A 22660-nucleotide genomic window follows, 5' to 3' on the forward strand; every position below is an offset into this window, starting at 1 on the left:
GGTGGTAGTAGTAATTGTTTTTGTTGTGGTAGTGATGGTGGTAGTAGTAATTGTTTTTGTTGTGGTAGTGATGGTGGTGGTAGTAATTGTTGTTGTTGTGGTAGTGATGGTGGGGGTAGAAATAGTGTGGGTAATTAGTCCTTTCCTTTTCAGTTATAGCTTCGCCAACCCGCTTTAAGCCCGTCGGCCAGCGTCCTTCGCCACGCCCCCCGCCCCTCGCACCGCCCCCTGCACCTCAGCAGCAGCAGCAGAAGCAACACCACCACCACCACCACCACCACCACCACCACTGCCAGCTTTCTTTCTCTGCATCAAAATATTTTAGCCATAATTCTTAACAAAAACAAAACAATGTGTGTGTACATGTGTGGGTGTCTGTGTGCGCCTTGCCTACACGCACATGTAGGTATTATGCCCCGCTGTAGTGAAAGTGTGACGTGTGCGTGTGTGTGTACGTGTATTGATGTGTACATTTCATCATTTACGTACATGTAGATTCCATATTTTTCACTAATGCGAGAGTGATGTGTACATGTGTGTGCACCAAGCCTGCGTGCATTACGAGGTAGAAACGTTCACAGAGTCTCTATTTTTCCCACAATGGTGCTGCCGCGTGTATGTGTGTGTGTGTGTCATCTCCTCCAGTAATGTAGCAATACAACCCAAATACACATCTATTCTGTGATCTAAAAACCTACATGTGTAAGTATAAGCTGTATACACTTAAAACACACACACACACACACACACACACACACACACACACACACACACACACACACACACACACACACACACACACACACACACACACACACACACACACAGTCCTAACACACTAACAAATTACAAAGAATGAGCATCTATTTAGTGTAAGATAATTACACGTGACATAAATGTGTGCGTATGTATGTACATAGATATACATATCAATATATATATATATATATATATATATATATATATATATATATATATACATATATACATAGATATATATATATGTAAATACATATATATGTATATATGTATGTGTATGTATGTGTGTGTGTGTATGAACGCTTCTCGGTATGTTACTGTAACATAGCGCGTCACATTGGACCGGTTATTTCATTTGCTTGTGTTACGTGACTAGCTTAGCGTGACGACATTACCGTGACGTGGTGTGTCTCGGTGTCGGTGTGTCGGTGTTGTGTCGCGTGTCCTCAGAAACACACTACAACTCTCACTGTCACTACTACTACTACTATTACTGCAACAGATTACTGGGTGTTGTTACTACCATAGTGTTGTATGTCATATTGGCTGTACAGCAATATTTCTTCCAAAGTATATATGTGTGTCCGTGTGTCTGTTTGTGTGTGTGTCTGTAAGGAAGTGTAAATAGTATACATTCTTCCTTTGTATGCAAGTGTGCTTGTGTGCGTGCGTGTGTGTGAGAGGCTGTGTACTATACACACATTACCAACGTTCTTCCTGAGTGTGTGTGTGTGTGTGTGTGTGTGTATGTGTGTGTATTCGTTTGTGTGTGCGGTTCGTCAGTTAGTCAAGACAAACTGTGATTCTAAAGTGTAGCAGAGTGTTATCAGGACAATATTCTACAAAGTATCTATATTTTTCTGTGTAAGTGTTACTTATCAAGGCGAGGAGCGGCGGCGCGTGTCCCGCCTCCTGCCTCTCGCCTCCGTCTCCACCTCACTCCGACCTTCTCTGTACAAAGTGTGATGCTGTGCCGTGTGCATCGCCACACAATACTGTATTGTACTGCTACCGTTACTGTGTTCTCACTACTACTACTACTACTACTACTACTACTACTACTACTACTACTGCTACTACATTACTGTAACACCTCACTGGGCCTGCCTCATACTTGTTACTATTATTACTCTTACTATTAATAATACACCTTGTTGTTACTTTTCAACTGATTATACTACTACTACTACTACTACTACTACTACTACTACTACTACTACTACTACTACTACTACAAGCTGTGGTGTAGTGCTACGGTTGCAAGCATTGGTGCCACGGACACCAGTGTAGTACACGCCCGTGTTGGTGGTAGTGGTGGTGGTGGTGGCTGCGGCGGCGGGGAAGGCCTCCTGGTGCTTGGGGTGATGGAGGAAGTTGTGTTGAGCAGCACGCCGCCGCCCTCGTGGCTGCAGGACGTGGTGGGGAATGTGACGCACAGTAGTGGCGAGGCAGGGGAGGGAGGGGAGGGTGGTGAGGAGGTGTCTGTGAGCACTGTGGTGAGCGCGTTGTGCATGGCACTCATTATTGTGTGTGCCGTGTTGGGCAACCTGCTAGTGGTGGTGAGTGTGGTGCGCGTGAGGCGCCTGCGCGTCATCACCAATTACTTTGTGGTGTCGCTGGCCATCGCGGACATCCTGGTGGCCATCATGGTGATGCCGTTCAATGCCAGCAAGCAGGTGGCGGGTCGCTGGCTCTTCAACGCCATCGTGTGTGACGTGTGGAACTCTTTCGACGTGTACGCGTCCACGGCGTCCATCCTGCACCTGTGCTGCATCAGCATCGACAGGTACTACGCCATCGTGCGGCCCCTCGACTACCCCATGGTGATGACCAAGCGGCGGGTGGCGGTGATGCTGGCGCTGGTGTGGACGGCGCCGCTGCTCATCTCCTTCGTGCCAATCTTCCTGGACTGGTACACCACTGTCGAGGCCGCTACCGCCGCCGCCGCCTCCTCCTCTTGTGACTTCGTGGTTAACATGGCGTTCGCGCTCATCTCCTCGTCCATCTCCTTCTGGCTGCCGGGCAGCATCATGGTGTACACCTACTACCGCATCTACCTGGAGGCGGCGCGGCAGGAACGCATGCTGCACCGCCACACCAGGCTGGCCTCCACCTCCCACGCCGCCGTGGTAACCTCCACCTCGTCCACCACCACCACCACAACCTCCACCACGATGCCTGCCGCGCCTGCCAACGGTCTGGGCGGGTCACAGGCCATGCTGGGTGAGGGCGGGTCGGGGCGGCGGCTGATGACACACCGGCCGTCCAGCGATGCGGGGCAGGAGGCCACGCCCACCAAGGAGCGCAACCTGATCAAGCTGAAGCGCGAGCACAAGGCGGCGCGCACGCTGGGCATCATCATGGGCGCCTTCCTGCTGTGCTGGCTGCCCTTCTTCACCTGGTACGTGACCATCACGCTGTGTGGCGACGCCTGCAACATCCCGCCCATCATGGAACCCATTCTTTTCTGGATCGGTTACTCCAACTCCATGCTGAACCCAGTCATCTACGCCTACTTCAACAAGGACTTCCGCGAGGCCTTCAAGCGCACCCTGCAGTGCGTGGCCCGCTGCTCCACCGCCCAGCGGGACCCGTGGCGCTCACACTCCGGCCCGCCCTACGACTCAGACCTCTGCCTGCAGCACAACGGCCACGTCACGGTGGTCAAAGCCAAGGGCCCCAGGAGCAGCAGGGGCGAGTGTGGCGTGTAGGCGTGGCACCCACTCCCACTCTCCTTCCAGGGTTGTGATCTATACTACTCATGTCTATCAGTACCCAGGTGTGCCTCCCATGTCCCCCCCACCACAACCCTCACCCCACCAGTCCACCACACTCCCCACCTCCCACAGTACTTCAGCCCCGCTAATCCTCACCATCCCCTTACAACGAACCCACCCCCCACACCAACCCATAGCCACCTCCACCCTCCCCCTCACCTTCACCTTACCTTTACTTGGGATAAATAAAATTGGGAAACCACTACATCCATTTTTTAATTGTTTCTCTCTCTCTCTCTCTCTCTCTCTCTCTCTCTCTCTCTCTCTCTCTCTCTCTCTCTCTCTGTGGTGTGACACATTAGACAGTGGGAACAGTAGTGGTGGTAAGAGATAAGTAAGTCAGTATTAAAGGAAAGCAGTAGTAGTAGTAGTAGTAGTAGTGACAATAGTACCACATCTACCACCACACTTGAGAGAGAAGTTAGGAGTGACATCACCACCACAGTGTCATGCAAGGCCAGCAGTAGTAGTGGTGGTGGTGGTGGTGGTTATGTTGGTGGTGGTGTACACAAACACCACCATCCATGTACACCCCTCCAGTGTACACATTCTCACATACAGTGCACGGATGGCAGTCCTGGGTGCACACTGGCCTGGCTAGTGTGTACATGATTTATTCTTTGATGTACACATAGAGATATACGTACACACAAATTTGTACATAAATCCACATAGGAAATTCTAACTAGAAGTGAGCAGTTACAGGACAAACAATAGGAATGTTTTTTTTTTTTTTTTTCCGTTAATGGCAAATTTGTAATATGCAAGGTAATGGTGACCTTAGTGACAACAGTCTTGCAACTTGTGTCTAACATTACTGATGACAAAAGTTGCTCATTAACTCATCCAATGGTAGTAATGCTCACCACACACCACACAGCCTAGCCATCTTGCAGCATCCCTTTGTTTTATTAGCTTTTTTTTTCTTCTTGCACTGCACCACACCACACCACCACATCCTGTCAGCACCACTGCCATTTGTCACACCCACACTGTCACCAATGCCAGAACACACACACACACACACACACACCCGGTAGCTCAGTGGTTAGAGCGCTGGCTTCACAAGCCAGAGGACCGGGGTTTGATTCCCTGGCCGGGTGGAGATATTTGGGTGTGTCTCCTTTCACGTGTAGCCCCTGTTCACCTAGCAGTGAGTAGGTACGGAATGTAAATCGAGGAGTTGTGACCTTGTTGTCCCAGTGTTTGGTGTGTGCCTGGTCTCAGGCCTATCCGAAGATTGGAAATAATGAGCTCTGAGCTCGTTCCGTAGGGTAACATCTGGCTGTCTCGTCAGAGACTGCAGCAGATCAAACTGTGAAATACACACACACACTAGTACACATATGGAGAGTGTGTGTTCACTCTGACAGTTTCCAAAGACACTTTGTACAATAAGTGTGTAAGTGTGTACATGACATGCATACATACATAACCGTAGGAGTGTTATACAGACACATATTCACACATATGTATTTAACCTGCATATATATTGACAAGACTATTAATAGTAGTCTTCTTGCATCAGAAATAGTACATGTGACAACAATACAAGTACATACAGACATACACACCACCACTGCACTAATAGTAGACCACTGGCATGTACACACACACACACACACACACACACACACACACACACACACACACACACACACACCAAAGACTATTCTATCCTAGCCTAGTACAGTCTGGTGGTGACGGCGGCGGCAGCAGCAGCAGCAACAGCAGCAGCAGCGGCAGCGGCAGCAGCAGCAGCAGCAGCAGCACAAATATAAACAATGATGATAACAACTCCTGCATTCGCTGATCAAAAAACAACCCATTTTTCTTGTGCCTGTGCCAGGATATGTGAGGGGGAGTGTGGCAGAGTGATGCCCCCCCAACCCAGTGGCCCCCTCACAGACCAAGAGGGGGGAGAAGATGCCCTGGGAGGGGGGAAATCCAGGGATATGATGCAGGGGGGGGCATTACTCCATACTCCAAACACCTTGTTGGGTTAATGTAATGCTAAGAAGCTTACAGTGACAGTGACAGTGGTGAGCAACACAAATGGCACCACCAGTATAAAACATTGATCTGGGCAGGAAATGGAGCAATAATTGTGGCCACACTCTATCATGATGGAAGATAATTACACATGTCATTTGTCGCCTCATAACAATACATGAAGAAATCTGAGTATTTTCTCTTAACTTGATCTATAATGTGACTCAATATTAGTAACAATAACAATAATAAAAATTATAGTAATAATCTTTTTCATATTAAAAATATTTTTCTCATGCATGCACACACACACACACACACACACACACACACACACACACACACACACACACACACACACACACACACACCACAAGTGATCCAACCAATAAAATGAGTGTACAGCAACACAGGGTGAGGTAAGGCAAGGAAGAGAAGCAGAAAACAGATGAATAATATGAGCACACTGACCCCACACAGTGACACACTGATCAAGGAAAAGGTTTCAAAGAGAGACCTCCTTGCTGGTGGTGGTGTTATTTTCTGAGTGGAATTACAAGCTATCATTCAAAATTAAACAGAAACAAGAAAAAGATGAGAGAGAGAGAGAGAGAGAGAGAGAGAGAGAGAGAGAGAGAGAGAGAGAGAGAGAGAGAGTAGGAAAAAAAAGTTCAAAGTACCAGACCACTAACAAGATGTGCCATGTGCCACCTGTGGTCTTATTAGTGGCTGTCACACCTGCTAGCTACTCCTCTCCCTCTCTCCTGGTGTGAGTGTCAGGCCTACTGTCTGTGGCTGTCAGGTGTGGAGACATATGAGTGAAAACTTACGTCACAACTAAAACTTAATCTTACTTCAACCTTGGATCGTCACTCAATGTTAAGTTGGTGTCACTACAAGTTAGCCTCATGTCAGTGAGTGGTTTTATTATAAACAATACTGTGGCACAATACTCATACTGTGAAGCAGGAAACACAATGTACTGCCAACAACACTGAACAGACCAATAAAGACAAAGCAGCTTAAAGGAACACGCTAAACAGTAACGTGTCACAAAAAATGCACCACACAAAAGCAAGACGTAATGACATAACGCAGACACTACAGTCACTTGAGCAGGTTAACAGTAGAACAATTCATGTCAAAAGACACTAACTGATTATCACCAAGTCAAAATGAATCACTCTCTCTCCCAGCATAGAAACAAGCAGGTACATCCATCAATCTCTTGTTAGTGAGATGCAATTTGACATCATTCTGTGTGTGCAATCCAATCACAGTAACTCTGGGACATTTGTGCAGGAATTTGAGCTGCAAGGTAAACAATTTGTGCTTGAATAACAGAAACCATTGGGACACAGCTGTCTACACAAGTGATGCCTAATACAAAACACTCCACACAAATAACCAACACAGACAACCGCTTGTACTACCTCCACCAGTCACCAGTCACACTCACTTCCCCTGCTCTAATCTACACAAGGAAATTCTCAGGGTCAGTCATCAAGGCAGGACAAGGAAAAATGAATACAAGCTTGAGAAAATTAGATCTAAAAAACACAGATATGGAAGAATCAGTTCTCAAATAAGCTGTGGGTGAGCAGAACACACCAATCAGGTTGTTTGTGCTGGGTAATTACAGTATATCATTCAAGAGGGAGGTTTCATGACATTTATCCCCGTCCTTTGGTTAATGCTAATTCTATCGGATCAGCAAGGAGACTGACAACTATGTGGGTTTTTATTTATTTTTTTTTCTTTTTTTTTTTTTTTAGCTTTTTGTTGCCCTTGGTCTTACACAAAAAGAACATTGAAAGGTTGGACAAATTTAGAGAGAATGGGAGTTGGACAAAGGCAGGTATATTTCATGCATGGAGCGTCACAATCCTGAAGGCCGGGAGGGGTGGCTTCCTGCACCTTCTCTTTCCTTGTGGTGTTTTATGATTCATTTGTGTTGTTTGTTCTTCATACTGAAATATTGTCTTCCTTCTGTCTTGTGTCCAAGTCTTCCATTTCTGGCTGAGGTCTTGATGTGCCTTAACTCTAAAATCAAGACACATCAAGAGCTTGGCCAGAAATGAAAGCCTCTTGGAGACAAGACGGAAGGAAGACAACATTTGTGAAGAACGAATGACATGAATGAATCACAAAACACCGCCACACTTACTAATGAATAACTGACAACCTTGTATGGGAGAACAAAGATGTATCTTGTGAAATGAAGAAGATTGCATGACACGACAGCAAGTAATAAACATGACGCATACATTACACAACACAGGAACGGACATGACTGAGGCCTGGATTTTGGCTCATCCTCTCAAACACTCCTGTGCTTCACCTCCACTACTTCAAAAGGCTTTATTTAAATTTACAAGATTTTTTGGTTGTTTTTATGGTTCTAGAGGCAGAATGACAAGATTTCTACATTATCAACTGGAGAAACACTCTAGAAAACCCCACTAATCATCTCTGTGGCCTTGGAAAAGAGTCGTGGTGAGAAAGCAAAGCGTTTCTCAATACAGAGCTTAGTAACACCTTGCTCTGCTGTCATGGCTATTTTCAAAGGCCACAGCAATGACTGGCTGGATTGCCAAGGATGTATTACCTGTTAATAATGAATAAATCTTGTTAACCTGTCATTAGAACAAAAAAACAGCCTTGAAAACTTGTGTCACTTGAGCTGGAGCCTTTTGAAAGTAAGTGTTTGAGAACAATGTGCCACCCTGACACAAAGACAGAATCCTTATAATGAATGACTCACACCCAGGAACAACAATATCTTTGGCATTCATTTGGTTATCAGAAGTGAATTATTAAAGCTGGTGGGGGGGAGTGGGGTACACAGCATCATAAAGCTTAAAGTAATTAAAAATAAATAAATGAATAAAAAAAATGTAGATTTAAAGCTGGCAATAATAACAATAAAGATGACGACATGCCACTCTTCATGAAACCTGAAGAAACTGACATGTCATTCAATTTGCAAATAAAAATACTGATGAAAGAATATGACATGACAATAAAAGCATAACAATAATAACAACAACAATAATAATAATAATAATAATAACAATAATAATGTATAAAAGTGACACAACAAAAGACAACAACTAAAAGCTTAAAGGTAATAAAAATGAATCAATAAATGAATTAATTATGACATGACCCTGATATGTGTCATAGCAGCTCACCATATCTTAGAAATACACCAAGTCCACACCTCACTCATCACCACATCACCTCACTCACTTCACCTTCTCACCTCACTCACTTCACATCACCTAACTCCACCTCATCTCACTCTCCTCATTGAACACTGAACTGAAAGGGAGAGGCATTTGGTGAGGTCAATTCAGCCACACTTTAAGGGAACTGGCAATCAAGTGGCCTTTTCTTTTAGCTTTTTGTTGCCTTTGGCTGGCTTCCCTTCTTGCATTAAAAAAAAAAAAAACTGCCTTTCTTCTTTCAGCTTGTATGGGAGTGTTGAGTTTCTCCAGGTGGTGGTGGTGGTGGTGGTGGTGAGTCTACATAATGACACAGTTTGGCTTCGCTTTTCCCTTCTTTGGTCCATCCATTGGCGGTGCATCTCGAATAATTCTCACCACCTGGAGAAAAATGGCATTGCTAGAGTTTGCACACACACACACACGCACGCGCACACACACACACACACACACACACACACACACACACACACACACACACACACACACACACACACTGAAGAAAATGGAACTACCAACTTCGAAGGATAGACAGGAGAGAGGAGATGTAATAACAATGTGTAAGGTAGTAAACAATATGGAAAAGATAGACAGGTCACTATGAACCCCACTCAAACCCTGTAATATAAAACTAGGTACACACACACACACACACACACACACACCTCATGGAAGGCCTTATCTACATTGAGAGGCGGGTCCTTGGCACTGGTCTCGATGTAGGAAATGGAGAGGCGCTGGGCTAGGTCACGTCCCATCTCCTCGCTGACCTGGCGAAGGTGCACCAGATCCACCTTGTTTGCCACCAGCAGCATTGGGTACGAGTCTCTGTAAAGGTTAACAGGTCAACAAAGGTCAAGTTATGATATCCTAGTGGTCATGACCTTTCTCTTTTGTTTTGTTATGTCATGTTTGTAAGAATTTGACTTATATCAGCATTCATCTTGCCTAAATAAAGTGACGTAAGGTGACTCTGCTGAAATAGATTCCTTCTCTCTGTGTCCGACTCACCTATCCTTGACGCGCAGTATTTGTGTGTAGAAGTGTGGAATGTTCTCGTAGCTCTGTTTGTCCGTCACAGAGTAGACCAGCATGAAGCCGTCACCTTTCCTCATGTACTGCTCCCTCATGGCACTGAACTCCTCCTGCCCGGCCGTGTCCAGAACTGTGGGGCACCAGGACATTAGGACATTGCAAGCAGGAACACACAAAGGTTTATATTTAACATCTTCAGTACTGGGACACTTTTTTACCTTGAGTTTTATGTATGATCAGACAATTTTATTGACATTAGGAAGGGTCTACAGAGCTCACAAGATTAATGGCCAAAGTCTTTACTATTTTAACTCCTTCAGTACAGGGACACATTTTTACCTTGAGATTTGTGTACAATTAGCCCATTTTATTCACATTAGGAAGGGCCTATAGAAGTCAGAAGATTAATGGCCACAGTCTTCACTATTTTAATGACATAAGCATCACTTTTTATCAAGAGGCACCACACAGTATGACAGAGCAGTCACCTTACAGATCTGGATTACATGTTGAATACTTATGAGGGATTTAGAAAAAGGGAAATAGGTAAGCTAACTCTATCTGACCTGCAAGGGGACTGGCAACTAAGTGGGCCTTTTTTTCTGTTTTTGTTGCCCTTGACTGACTTTCCACACATAAAAATCTGCCTGACACACACACACACACACACACACACACACACACGCGCGCCCAGTAGCTCAGTGGTTAGAGCGCTGGCTTCACAAGCCAGGGGACCGAAGTTCGATTCCCCGGCCAGGTGGAGATATTTGGGTGTGTCTCCTTTGACGTGTAGCCCCTGTTCACTGTTCACCTAGCAGTGAGTAGGTACGGGATGTAAATCGAGGAGTTGTGACCTTGTTGTCCCGGTGTGTGGTGTGTGCCTGGTCTCAGGCCTATCCGAAGATCGGAAATAATGAGCTCTGAGCTCGTTCCGTAGGGTAATGTCTGGCTGTCTCGTCAGAGACTGCAGCAGATCAAACAGTGAAACACACACACAGTAAACAGCAAACATCAAACATTACAAAGTCAAGCCACACAGCAACACAAATCCAGTGAGACGTGCACCTACCATCCAGAATACACCACTGTGCGTCCACCTCAGTGTGTTGTATGTAGGAGTCCTCAATGGTCGGGTCGTAGTCGGTGACAAAGAGACGCTGGAAGAACTGAATGGTGAGCGCTGACTTGCCAACACCGCCATCACCAACCACCACCAACTTGAAAGTCGGCAGCTTGTCTGATGGTGGCTTGGACATGGTGTGTGTGTGTGTGTGTGTGTGTGTGTGTGTGTGTGTGTGTGTGTGTGTGTGTGTGTGTGTGTGTGTGTGTTTTAGCCCTTGATTTTTTCCTCTTCCTCTCTTTCTCTGTGTGTGGGGTTTTGTTTGTTTTTTTCCTTCAAGACTTTCTAGGAGTCCATCACACCTAAATTAGAAGAGGGACATTAGAGCAACATCACCACTGTCATTATTATCAGTATCATTATCTCTGACAGTCTCATTATATCATTATTGTACAAAAATTAAATGACAAAACACCATCATCACTATATTTCTACCACCAATTATAACAACTATCATCAGCAGCAGCACTTCTCATCCAAGCATTCAGACACTGTTGTGGCATTAAAGGTAAAAAAAAAAAACATTTCAAAACTGGTCACCTTTTTTGACACCAAAGCAACACCATCAAGTCCTCACCTTACAATAATTGAAGAAGAATCTGCCACACAGTGTAGCAATATGGTGTGTCAGACTTGAAGGTGACAGTGTTCAGCCAAGAGAAGAGGTGAGGCAGGTCAGGCAGGTCACTTGTGCAGTGTGGAGTGGCAACCCTCTTGTTGGCACACCACTGGCCCTGGCCCTGGTCCACCTCAAGGGCCTCCTTCTATGCTCACATTGCCTGGAGTGTCTGTGCCACACACACAATGAAAGACAGACAAATATTAACAAAACAGCCACAATTCATTAACAGCATGGCAATATTTGCAGTGGTGGGACAGCCAAGGCTGAGCCAATTACTTTGCATCTTGATGATGGTACTGACTTAAAAGATCATCAGTTCTGGTGGACACTGCTACACAAACCGCCCTCCCTCACCCCTCACTCCTGTCAGTGTGTCACACAGCACGCCAACAGACAACACTCAACACTTCTCTCAACACTCACTGCATAGTTTCATTCAAAACACAACAAATCTATCAAAAAATACTTTTGTCCTGGCACTACCAGTAGTAGCAGCAGCAGCAATAGTAGTAGTAGTAGTAGTAGTAATAAGTATAGAATTAGAACTAATAACCAACAATAACAGAGAGAGAGAGAGAGAGAGAGAGAGAGAGAGAGAGAGAGAGAGAGAGAGAGAGAGAGAGAGAGAGAGAGAGATATGACCTGTACTTACATTCCATCATTATCCCAGTCAGAATATCCTTGTTGCCTTTGGTGTTCATCTCCTGGTCTGGCCTGACACACACACACACAACACACCAGTGCCGTGTCCTCTGCGCCACAAGCCACTATCCGCCCATCTACATACACACGCCGGCCAACAAACGGAAATGAATGCACAGAACAGCCTACAACGTGTGACTGAGAAGGTAAAGAGAGAGTAATAGTAGGGAGAGAGACTCACGCACTCTGCTTACCTCACCTCCCCTCCGACCTCCTCCTTCCATCACAGCAGCAGATGTTGCGTCATGGAGACTCAATTATGGAGACGAACTGGAGCTAAAATCCACAAACTAGTAACTACACCTCACCATAGCACATTTTTACTTCATATTGTACTCCTAACTCTCTTTATGGGTTGTGTCACTGTACTCTTGGCTTCTCTGAGAGTCTGACCTGAGTTACGCGTATGTTTCAGAGCAAAGTAAGATGCCATGCAGGAATAAAGTGGATATGCATAAGGGGACTGCCATTAGAAACACCAAAAAAGAAAGAAAAGGAAAAAAAAAAAAAAGATATTCCTCTGACAACGTTCACTGAGTTGTGTGAGTTTGGGTGAAAAATAGCGAATAAGGGATTAATGGACATAATGGTGTATAATTACCTGTGCAATTATGGCGCGTGCGATATTTTCTTTCTTTTCTGTAGGAGTGGATCGCTGGCCAACGATAGCACTATGAATGACTGAGAGTACTGGTCAACACTCAACTCTTGCATTAGTGAGTTGGACAGAATAAGGATGGAAGGAAGAAGAAATTAAGCCTTAATTTTGCATCGAAGGGGAGGAGGAGGGGAGACATGCAGTTAACATGAAAACAACAATACAAGGAAGCAAGAGATGCAATAAACATTCCGGCGGTGAGAAAGAGGCTGAAGACAATCAGTCAGAGGAGAGGAGTTGAAGAGACGAAAAGCTTTTGATTCAACCCTATCTGTTGCCACCGCCCATAAGGCGGTGTTGGGTGAGTTATCAGGATAGGGAAACCCTTCACGTTGACTCGAATGTGTTGTATTTTATTCGGTCAAAATCTGTAGATAAATAACAAGAGAAAGCCATGACAACACTTCCATTTTTCATTTTTCTTCGTCCTCCTCAATTCTTTCTCCTTCTTCTTCCTTCTATTACTTTAATCTACACGTCAGAATCTGGAAATACATCAAAACATTAGATATTAGACAAAAATTGAGGAAATGGAGGGTGACTAAAGTATTGTAGGTGGCTTGCCTACTCCTCTTCCTTCTCTCTTTCTCCTTCCTTCCTCATTGTTCTCCTTTATTTCTCATTTCTTCCTCTTTCTGCTACCAATATCTACACATCTGAACCTAGAACCACACAAAAACACGGAGAAATCACTAGATATTAGGCAAAGTTGTGATCATCAAAGAGAACGGGAGCAGGGGTGACTTGGCCAAATTACGTAAATAATTTGATTTCAAAAATGACTTTTAGAAAAAACGAAGCCACGGCCAAATGCTTATTATTTTATGACGTGATAAATACTTAATATATTTTTCAAAATATCAATATATCTCGAGCATAACTAGTTTAAAAAAAAACGTCTAAATTAAGTATGTTAAAAGTACAAAAATATTTTAACCCATAAATCTCTCAAAACGTCCTGTAAAGTCAAGCCATTTTCACTTGGCGACTATTTTATCACATTTCAGGGAGTCTGAGCTATCTTTTAGGGCATTCTGCAGCGAGTTAGACCGAGAAGCAGAAACGTGAGCAAATAAAATAAAGAAAAATAAGAGCTTTTTACAACAGCACTAAACACCATTTCAAAATCCACATATTTTACTCAATAGATTGATTTCACACTTAAAAGAGGACAGACGATTCTTTGATATAATAAAGGCCCACTTATACCTTCAAATAAAAAACAAAACAAAAATTGGAATATGGAAAATTTTGACCGTGATAGCAGCTCATATTTAAGATATAAAACACCACTAAACGCCACATATTTACCCAACACAAACGCGGAAAAATTTCAAAAACAACGAAACATTTATAGAAACCACAAAAACATACCATGGAAGCGTAATATTATCATTGGGAAATATTTGAAAAACGTATTTGACCCAGCAGGCTGCCCGCGAGCGTTATTGGTTGTAGGCTACTTCCCCTGCCCAGCCGCTGGGCCGGAGCCATATATTGCCTTTATCATCTCACCACACCAATATTAAGGCGTATATGTAAATTTTGACAGCGAAATATGAAATATTAGACTAATGGTAGCATTTTGACACATGTTTAGCTTACGGTAAATGAAGGAAGCAAATATCAGCGGTTAATGGTCAGTATGCCTATCATCTTTTTAACATTTGCTTACTGTTTTCGTTCTCATATGTAAAGGAAACCTAACAATAAGTGAATTGCCTTATGAATACCTTTTGTAGATGAAGAGAAGGTAGCGTGGAGTGTTGTGGTGAAAGCTTGCACTGCATGACTTGCCGCTTCGTGCTTGGAAACTGTCAATGTATGTGTGTACGCATGTTCTGGATGTGTTTGGGATGTTTTGAGTGGGTTTATGAGTGTTTTCGGTATACAAGAGAGTTCTTTTGAGTATGGCTGTGTGTGGGTGTGTATGGGTCAGTATAGGCCACCGCCACCACCACCACCACTGTTACCGCTACCACCACCACTAGACAACTACTGCTGCTTCATTAAACCTGTAGCAGAAGGTGCGTCTGTGAAGGAACTACGTGTCTAGGATAACTATCTATTACTAAATCTATTATCAGTGAGATACTGCATTTGAAAATTAGTTTAAATCTTAAGTGTCTCATTAAACAGTGGTCAATGCCTTCTGTCACATCAATCCAACTCCATTGATGTGTGTGTGTGTGTGTGTGTGTTTTAATCGCTCACTCGTACATTGCCTACTTCTAAAGTGTCGAGATTACGTTTACCTTGAGCACTGAGACTACTGTATAGGCTCTTGCCAATATCCTCTTTCACAAATTCTATGTAGGCCTATATGCCTTGCTGTACTGTGTCATATGTAGTCTATGTACTTCCCAATTTGTGAATAAAAGCAGCAAATAAACTCAAATCTCCCTCCCCGGGCTCCCATCTTCCCATCCTTTACTCCCCTCTCCCTCCTTGCCCCCTCTCTCTCTCACCCACCACCACCACCACGCAGTGTCCCTTTTTCCACCAGCCATGCGTCCTGCGAACACGCTTCCCGCTCTACCTCATCCACCTCCTCCACCTGCTTAGTGTATAGGTGAGTCAATAGAGTGGAAGGCAGGGACATGATGGAACAATGATGGGGCGGATAATGTACTAGAAAGTTGGATAGTAATTTATTGAACGGATGACGTGACTTGGTGAAGGGTAGTTAATGAATCCTGCGACAGTCATTAGTGATGGAGCGGTGATGGGACAGTGATGGAGTGGTGATGGGACAGTGATGGGGTGGATAATTTTCGTATTAGTAAGCTGTATAGTGATGTACGGAAGGGGTGACGTGACTTACATGGATAATTGGTGAAGGGTAGGTAATGATTCCTGAGACAATCATTGGTGATGGGACAGTGATGGGGCGGATAATGTATTAAAAAGGTGTATAATGATGTATGGAAGGGGTGACGTGACTTGTGAATAACTGGTGAAGGGTAGTTAATGAATCCTGCGACAGTCATTAGTGATGGTGATGGGACAGTGATGGAGCGGTGATGGGGCGGATAATGTACTAGAAAGGTGTATGATGATGTATTGAAGGGGTGACGTTACGTGTGGGATGATTAGATGATGGAGGGTAGTTAGTTAATGCGTTCAGTATCATTAGTGATGTGACTGTGATGGAGCGGATAATGTGATGGAAAGCTGTATAATAATGTACTGAAGGTGACGTGACGTGTGGGTAATTGGTGAATGGTGGTTAATTAATGGTGCGACAGTGTCATTAGTGATGGAACAGTGATGGGATGGGCGGGCTGTACTAAGAAGCTTTATCGTGCATTGAAGTAGTCACATGTGGGTAATTAATTAGCTGGTGAAGGGTAGTAATTAGACCTATGGTAGTTACAATGCGTTGGGTGGTTAAGCGTATCTAGTTGGCGGCGCTATATGACCCCTGGTTGTGGCGGCGCCTCACCTCACTCACTCTGTACTGTGGTAGTGGAATACCGTATTGCAAAGTGACCGTTATGGCATCATTTAAGTCTTAATTGCCAGCCAGTTGCAGTAGGCCTATTCACACAGCCTAACAAGTGATGGATGGGTCAGTAAAAGTGATCCTTGCCTCCAGCGACTGTCACTTTATTTCGTGTGCGTCGCGTTACACACTTGAGTATGTACTCGTATGGTTACAATTATTACATACACTGCCATACCCGATATCTTGTTACATAGTGGGTTCAGGTACAGCCTAGTACAGTACAGTGTTCAGAGCAGTAGTCATTGTTATACAAGGTGTGCTGCTGCTAAAAAAATATTACATCGGACTTCCTTTATATAGTGAATTACGACAAAAAGATGGAGACGTTCTTTGTAATAGTTAGTTGAATGTCGTCAGCTGACACTTCTAGTAAACACCCTTAAATCTCTCTCTCTCTCTCTCTCTCTCTCTCTCTCTCTCTCTCTCTCTCTCTCTCTCTCTCTCTCTCTCTCTCTCTCTCTCTCTCTCTCTCTCTCTCTCTCTCTCTCTCTCTCTCTCTCTCTCCTGTCAGTTTTCTCCGGAACGCGTGGATCTGTATGTCTTGAATCACTTCATTAGCGAGGTCGACTGCGACGGCGTATGGGCTGACTGGGGAAGCCTGGGGGTGAGCATGGGTTGGGCAGGTGCGGGCGGCAGTGGACGTGGAGCTGATGACGCCGCCCATATCTGTGTGTGTGTAGAGAGAGAGAGAGAGAGATTTTGATAAAATATTTAGTTTTACTCTTCCTTCTATTATTTGGTGTCCTTCTCATCCTCCTCACTCACTCACTCACCTGTATCCTCTCCACCACTACCACCACCATCAATTCCTCCCTCCACCACGGACACAAACACGTCTTGAAGGAAGGTTAGTCCGCCGCCCAGAGTCACCTCGGCTCGCCACCCCGCGGGACCTGACGAGCGGCGGGGCGTTAGTATAGGGTCTGTACATAATTATGTTGTCTCTATATTGCAAGGTGGTGGTGGTGTTGTGTTGGTGGTGGTGTCAGTGTGCTCTGTGTTGGGAATTATTGGTGATGTTTGCTTGTTTTGCCTCGTGAATATTGAAAGATATCTCATTTTTTTGATAGATTGACTGACTAACTGGTTGATGAATTGACTGACTGACACTGTCTGGCTAATGGATTGACTAGCTGATAGATTGACTGTATAGCTGATTGACTGGCTGGCTGATTGACTGACTGGCTGATTGATTGACTATGGCTGATGGATTGACTGACTGACTGGCTGGCTAATAGATTGTCTATAATGTATATGCTAGACTCCCTCACTTAAGATTAGACGTCCCTTGAGTGATCCCCTGTGGCCTCACCCTGCAGTCCCTTCAGCAGGAGTCTTCCGCTGAGGGTCCTGGCGGAGGCACTGCCCTGCTCCCCCTCCAGCAGTGTCCAGGTGGGAGGGCGCGGGGGGCGGCCTTGCACAGGAGAGGGGAGGAGCACGGTGCCTCCCCTGGGCACAAGAAAGCACCGTGGGAGCGGCACGACTCGGTAAGAGGGCGCAAAGAAGTGTAGGTGTGTGGTGCGCGTAGCCAGGCGCGTGTTGCCGTACGCGAGTGTGCACATGTAGCGACCTGACAAGTGTGTAGAGAACCCGCGGAAGACGAGACAGGCGAAGGGTATTGGATAAGCGCCTGACACCACATATATCTCGCCCACGCCGCCATCTACACCGCCACCCACGCCCGTGCTAGGTGGATCCGTGGTCGTGTAGGTCGGGAGGGGCATGCCGTCAGGGTCCGTCCAGGTGACACGAAACGGTAAGAGGAGGTTGGCGAAACAATAGATGAAGCCGTTCTGTCCCTCGCCGATCACTGACACACTCCCGTTCATGATGCCGAAGGTGGGCAGGTAGGGGTACTCCGCCTCCTCTTGTACCTGCTGCTGCTGATCACCCATCACCACCACCACAGCCACTAACGCCACCATCATTATTAATGGAGACAAGCGACCACAACCACCACCACCACCCTTGTTGTACCGCCAGCCAACCATTGCTGGTATAAGTGATTAAATAGCAATATATTCTTCCCCTTCGGCTAATCAGTAAAATTTTCTTTATTCTGATTGAAATAATTACACTATCGGGTTTTTCCTTAAATTTTCTTTCGCTGGAGGAAACTTCTGACTGACTGACTGACTGACTGAATCAAGTGTGTTGCAGAGACGATGGAAGGGAAGCGAATGACGCGGAAAGAGAGAGAGGAGTGTGAAGCGAAGATAGAGTAGGAGGGAGCGTGCGCGAACTAGGAGGAGGAGGAGGATGATAAAAGGAGAGGTGAACGAAGTGATATAAAAAAAAATCCATACCCTCCCCCCCCCCACACATACGCGTAGGCCGGTGGGGTTATCATTAGGGCTCCAAACTACCTGTGTGTCGCTCAGTGTATATTGCTCAGGTGTTCAGGGTGGCAGAGGTCGAGGCGAAAAAGTGACAGGTGATAGTAAGGAGGCGGCCTTCCCTACAATGGTGAAGTGCAGGGCCGCTTCGCCTGCAGCTGTTTATCATTACTAGGATGGTCTCCTTTGTGGGTCTGTCTCGCGTGGCTGGCGAGGTCATTCAGTGTGGCGTGATTAGCGTTGCTGTGAGTGGTGGTACTTCTTTGTTGATCGATGCCTTTGTTGTGAATCTTGTTAGTGTTGCTGATGCTATTATTATTAATGTCATTATTACTGCTGGTAATTCTCCTCCTCCTCCTCCTCTTATTGCTACTACTAATCTTGCTACTACTACTACTACTACTACTACTACTACTAATTGCTACTACTGCTTATTGCTACTACTATTGCTACTGCTACTACTACTACTGCTGCTACTATTGCTACTTCTACTTCTACTACTACTACTACACAATTTTTGTACTTCAGGCATCAACAAAATCGTTTTAACTCATTCGTAAACTATATTTTGTAAGGGGATTGCCAACATAGCGGCGTGTAAAACTGGGAAGACTCAAACCGGATGGGGAGGAGGCTATATCGGATCACTGTAAGGTTAGGATTACCATACGTCCAGATTTTCCCGGACAAGTCTGGAGTTCGCGTGTTAAAATCTGCTTCCGGAGGAGGTTTTTGAAAATTACTCAAATGTTGAGAAATTTCAGCTTCCATATTAGCTGTTCAGGCTGCAGTAACCAGGGCCAATCTCTACCTAGGCCAGATTATTAATACGTTTTCCCACTCTGCCTTGTGAATTCCTTGACCTGGAAACCGTATACTTAATGTGTTGGTGAGATCAAACAAGGGCAGATGTTACTGTATACTTCCGTCTCTGTATTTTGCATTGTTAATTGAACTTGTTATAGTTTTCTTACGTAATATTTCAGCTATTAATTTTTATCTTTACTGATGGCACGTGTCGCTTCTTGACTGTTAAAAACAATACTGATATTGAATGGAAATGGTAATAATATATATATATATATATATATATATATATATATATATATATATTATGTGTGTGTGTGTGTGTGTGATAACGGAGGTCTTTGTTGCAGGGGACGGCATGAGGATGCAGTGCAGTATTGACACACCAAGTTGTGCATTGTGCCAGGTGCAGCAGGGTAGATTGGCTGGCTGCACTGCTACACATATGTGCACTTGGCTACACAGAGGCTGAAGATGCTCCATACAGTCACAGCTTGGTGGAGTGTACGTCTCTACAGGTACCAGGTGAGACGTGCTCCTCTGGTCTTAGTAGCGGTCAGCAAGGGATAAACTAGACACACAATACAAGTTTTGATGTTTATTTGAGATAATTGACAGGTACACAAGAAATACAAATGATGCAGGTCATTCTAGGTACTGAGTGGCATGGATCGGCGTGGCGGAGAGCTTTGCAAGGCAAGCAGTGAGTGGGGCGGGCGTAGGGAGCACAGCGGAGGCCAAGATCACATACTGAGCCCAGCCAACCACCACTACTGGTCTTGCCAGGCCACATTGCTGCCACCACCACTAATGTTTCTTTATTCTACAGGCACCCACAACACTACACCACTACCTTCCGGCTCACCATCCCAGCCTACTGAGTCTACGCACTACACAACAACCACCAACAAACATCCTTGTTGGTTCGTCTCCTAAGCACTCCACTGCTCCAGACTCCTTGTGTCAACAAACCTCTCACAGCCACCACGCCACCTTCCCCTCAGCCCGTCACAGCCTCGTCTTCTCGCCGGCGCCACCTTCCCATCACCGCCTCGTCTCATCGCTGTGGTATTTCTGAAAGTTCGTAAATAGACCAAGCAACATGTATCCTTTTGAGAGATTAGTAAGAAATGTCTCAACAGGACAAAAATGTACGAAAGAAAAATGCATTCTCTCTCTCTCTCTCTCTCTCTCCACAGCCACAGGAGGCCCACAGGATGTCCTCCCACAGTATGTTTACGAACCACAGGTGACTCCCACGGCCACATTGCTGCCATCACCACTAATGTTCCTTATTCTACAGACTACAGGCACCCACAACACTACACCACTACCTTCCGGCTCACCATCCCAGCCTACTGAGTCTACGCACTACACAACAACAACCAACAAACATCCTCGCTGGTTCGTCTCCTAAGTGCTCCACTGCTCCAGACTCCTTGTGTCAAACCTCTCGCAGCCGCCATACCACCTTCCCCCTCAGCCCATCACAGCCTTGTCCTCTTGCCGTCGCCACCTTCCCATCACCGTCTTGTCTCATCGCTGTGGTAGAAAGTTCATAAATAGACCAAGCAACATGTATCCTTTTGAGAGATTAGTAAGAAATGTCTCAACAGGAAAAAATGTAAAAAAGAAAAATGCATTCTCTCTCTCTCTCTCTCTCTCTCTCTCTCTCTCCACAGCCACAGGAGGCCCACAGGATGTCCTCCCACAGTATGTTTACGAACCACAGGCGACTCCCACAGCGCAATCAGTCCATGAGCCAGACTGACACATCATGTACTGTACCTACCAACGTCTCAGCACCTGCATCATGATTCACTCCACTACACACCTTAAGTCTGATCTTGTCTGACTCTGAATTATTAATAAAAAATGGAAATTTGCTGAATTATTAATAAAAAATGGAAATTTGCACTGAATTTTCTTATTCTCCTAATTATAAGATGAAATGAATGGAAGTATGAAAATGGTAATGATTAAACTCCACATATTTTTGGGTCACACTGAGTAACCTATCTAGGGAAGTGGCTGTGTTTCTGGACAATGCTGAGATATACACTGCACTCCTTCAATGCTGAGCCAAAGCTCCCTCGCCCAGGCCAGGAAGTGCCCAGACAGATGACTCGTATCCCTATCAACAAAGCCCACCTCACCCACTGAATTCAATACCTTCATTATTATTTTTTTTTATGTAGTTATGAAGGGGAAAGCTGGTAAAAAATAAATAAATAAAAAGCCCCACTTATTTAAGTCCCCTTGTATGTCCTGAAACAGTCAGCCAAAATGAAGGGATAAATGTCTCAAAACAACCCAAGTCACAGGAAGTTAGGAATACAGAAGCAGACGGGGAGTTCCAAGGTTTACCAGAGAAAGATATGAATAACTGATGGTAACTACTTACTAACTCTTGTATTACAGAGTTGGAGAAAGTAGAGGTGAGGAAGAAGAAAGCCAGATAAAGCCCACATGCTTAGCAGTTGGGTAGGGGGCATGAAAAAAAACTGGCAGAGACACCTCAGAATGCCTAACTTCATAGAAGCTGTTTTAGCAAGAGAGATGTGAAGTTTGCAGTTAAGATTATAAGTAAAGGACAGACAGAGGATACCAGTGTGGAATATAGAGATAGCTGAGTGTCACTGAAGATGGGATAGTTGTCTGGAATGTTGTGTTGAGTTGAAGGATGGAGGAATTGAGCTTTAGGGGCACTGGACACTACTAAGTTTTCTCTGCCCCAACAAAAAATCTTAGAAAGATCAGAAGTCAGGCATTCTATGGCATCCTTGCAGAATCTGTCAACTAACAGGTTGCTGTTGAATTAACATGAAGGTAGTAGGTTTACCACACCAACTACACACTGGGCATTTACTGTCAAGTCACACTCTAGCACCTGCATCATTACACTGGATCACTGGGTGAGGGTGAGGACTGACAACAACTGATGAAGAGGCTACTAAAGCCTGACCTGACTAATTAAGTGCTGTTTTGAAATGAAGACTATCAAGACTGCTAACATATAACATAACATAACATAAATAATAGGATAACAAAGGGCCACCAGGGCCCATCTAGGTTATCCTGTATCAGTCGCACAGCGACCTCGTCATCAGTACTTAA

At 45.0% G+C, this 22660-nt stretch overlaps 3 protein-coding genes and 1 long non-coding RNA gene across 8 annotated transcripts in view; 2 read left to right on the forward strand and 2 right to left on the reverse strand.

Moving 5' to 3' along the window:
• Nucleotides 1-3741, forward strand: part of LOC123518062 (octopamine receptor beta-2R-like) — a 36575-nt gene extending 32834 nt beyond the window's left edge. For all 3 annotated transcript variants that reach the window (XM_045278652.1, XM_045278636.1, XM_045278642.1), the window contains exon 2: nt 154-3741. In XM_045278652.1, coding sequence (XP_045134587.1) covers nt 2124-3470 — 1347 coding nt within the window. In that variant the 5' untranslated portion in view covers nt 154-2123 and the 3' untranslated portion in view covers nt 3471-3741. The remainder of the gene's footprint in view (nt 1-153) is intronic.
• Nucleotides 3742-4995: 1254 nt separating this feature from the next.
• LOC123518076 (ras-related protein M-Ras-like) lies at nt 4996-12582 on the reverse strand. 3 transcript variants are annotated; one of them, XM_045278685.1, is made up of 7 exons: nt 12429-12582; nt 11488-11698; nt 11120-11212; nt 10860-11083; nt 9767-9920; nt 9421-9583; nt 4996-9136 (listed from the first exon to the last, which is right to left on the reverse strand). In XM_045278685.1, exons 4-7 carry the CDS (start codon nt 11044-11046, stop codon nt 9056-9058), a joined length of 585 nt encoding a protein of 194 aa, XP_045134620.1. In that variant the 5' UTR covers nt 11047-11083; nt 11120-11212; nt 11488-11698; nt 12429-12582; the 3' UTR covers nt 4996-9055. The 3 variants fall into 3 exon arrangements, with proteins under 3 accessions (XP_045134620.1, XP_045134600.1, XP_045134610.1); XM_045278665.1 differs by having other exon boundaries at nt 10860-11212; XM_045278675.1 differs by lacking the exon at nt 12429-12582 and adding an exon at nt 12185-12422 and having other exon boundaries at nt 10860-11212.
• Nucleotides 12583-17189: 4607 nt separating this feature from the next.
• Nucleotides 17190-18229, reverse strand: LOC123516800 (the record flags this gene model as incomplete). The annotated part of the gene is made up of 2 exons (XM_045276480.1): nt 17713-18229; nt 17190-17293 (listed from the first exon to the last, which is right to left on the reverse strand). Coding segments are annotated over exons 1-2 (621 nt in total), but the record flags the coding sequence as incomplete, so codon positions are not given.
• A 1857-nt stretch (nt 18230-20086) lies between these two features.
• On the forward strand, nt 20087-21458 carry LOC123518092. The gene is made up of 2 exons (XR_006678668.1): nt 20087-20792; nt 21276-21458. It is a non-coding gene; the product is annotated as an uncharacterized LOC123518092 (long non-coding RNA).
• Nucleotides 21459-22660: the final 1202 nt, after the last annotated feature.

The sequence above is a fragment of the Portunus trituberculatus genome, chromosome 6 (genome assembly GCF_017591435.1).
Source record: "Portunus trituberculatus isolate SZX2019 chromosome 6, ASM1759143v1, whole genome shotgun sequence".
In the NCBI taxonomy this organism is placed as follows: domain Eukaryota; kingdom Metazoa; phylum Arthropoda; class Malacostraca; order Decapoda; family Portunidae; genus Portunus; species Portunus trituberculatus.

Excerpts from the sequence above, each read along its gene's own strand:
- LOC123518076 (XM_045278685.1), bottom strand. The coding sequence starts at position 11,046 with ATGTCCAAGCCACCATCAGACAAGCTGCCGACTTTCAAGTTGGTGGTG. Across the intron at positions 9,921-10,859 it reads ACAGTGGTGTATTCTGGATG|TTCTGGACACGGCCGGGCAG; the intron begins GTAGGTGCACGT and ends GGTGCCCCACAG. Across the intron at positions 9,137-9,420 it reads TAGATAAGGCCTTCCATGAG|GTGGTGAGAATTATTCGAGA; the intron begins GTGTGTGTGTGT and ends ATTTTTCTCCAG.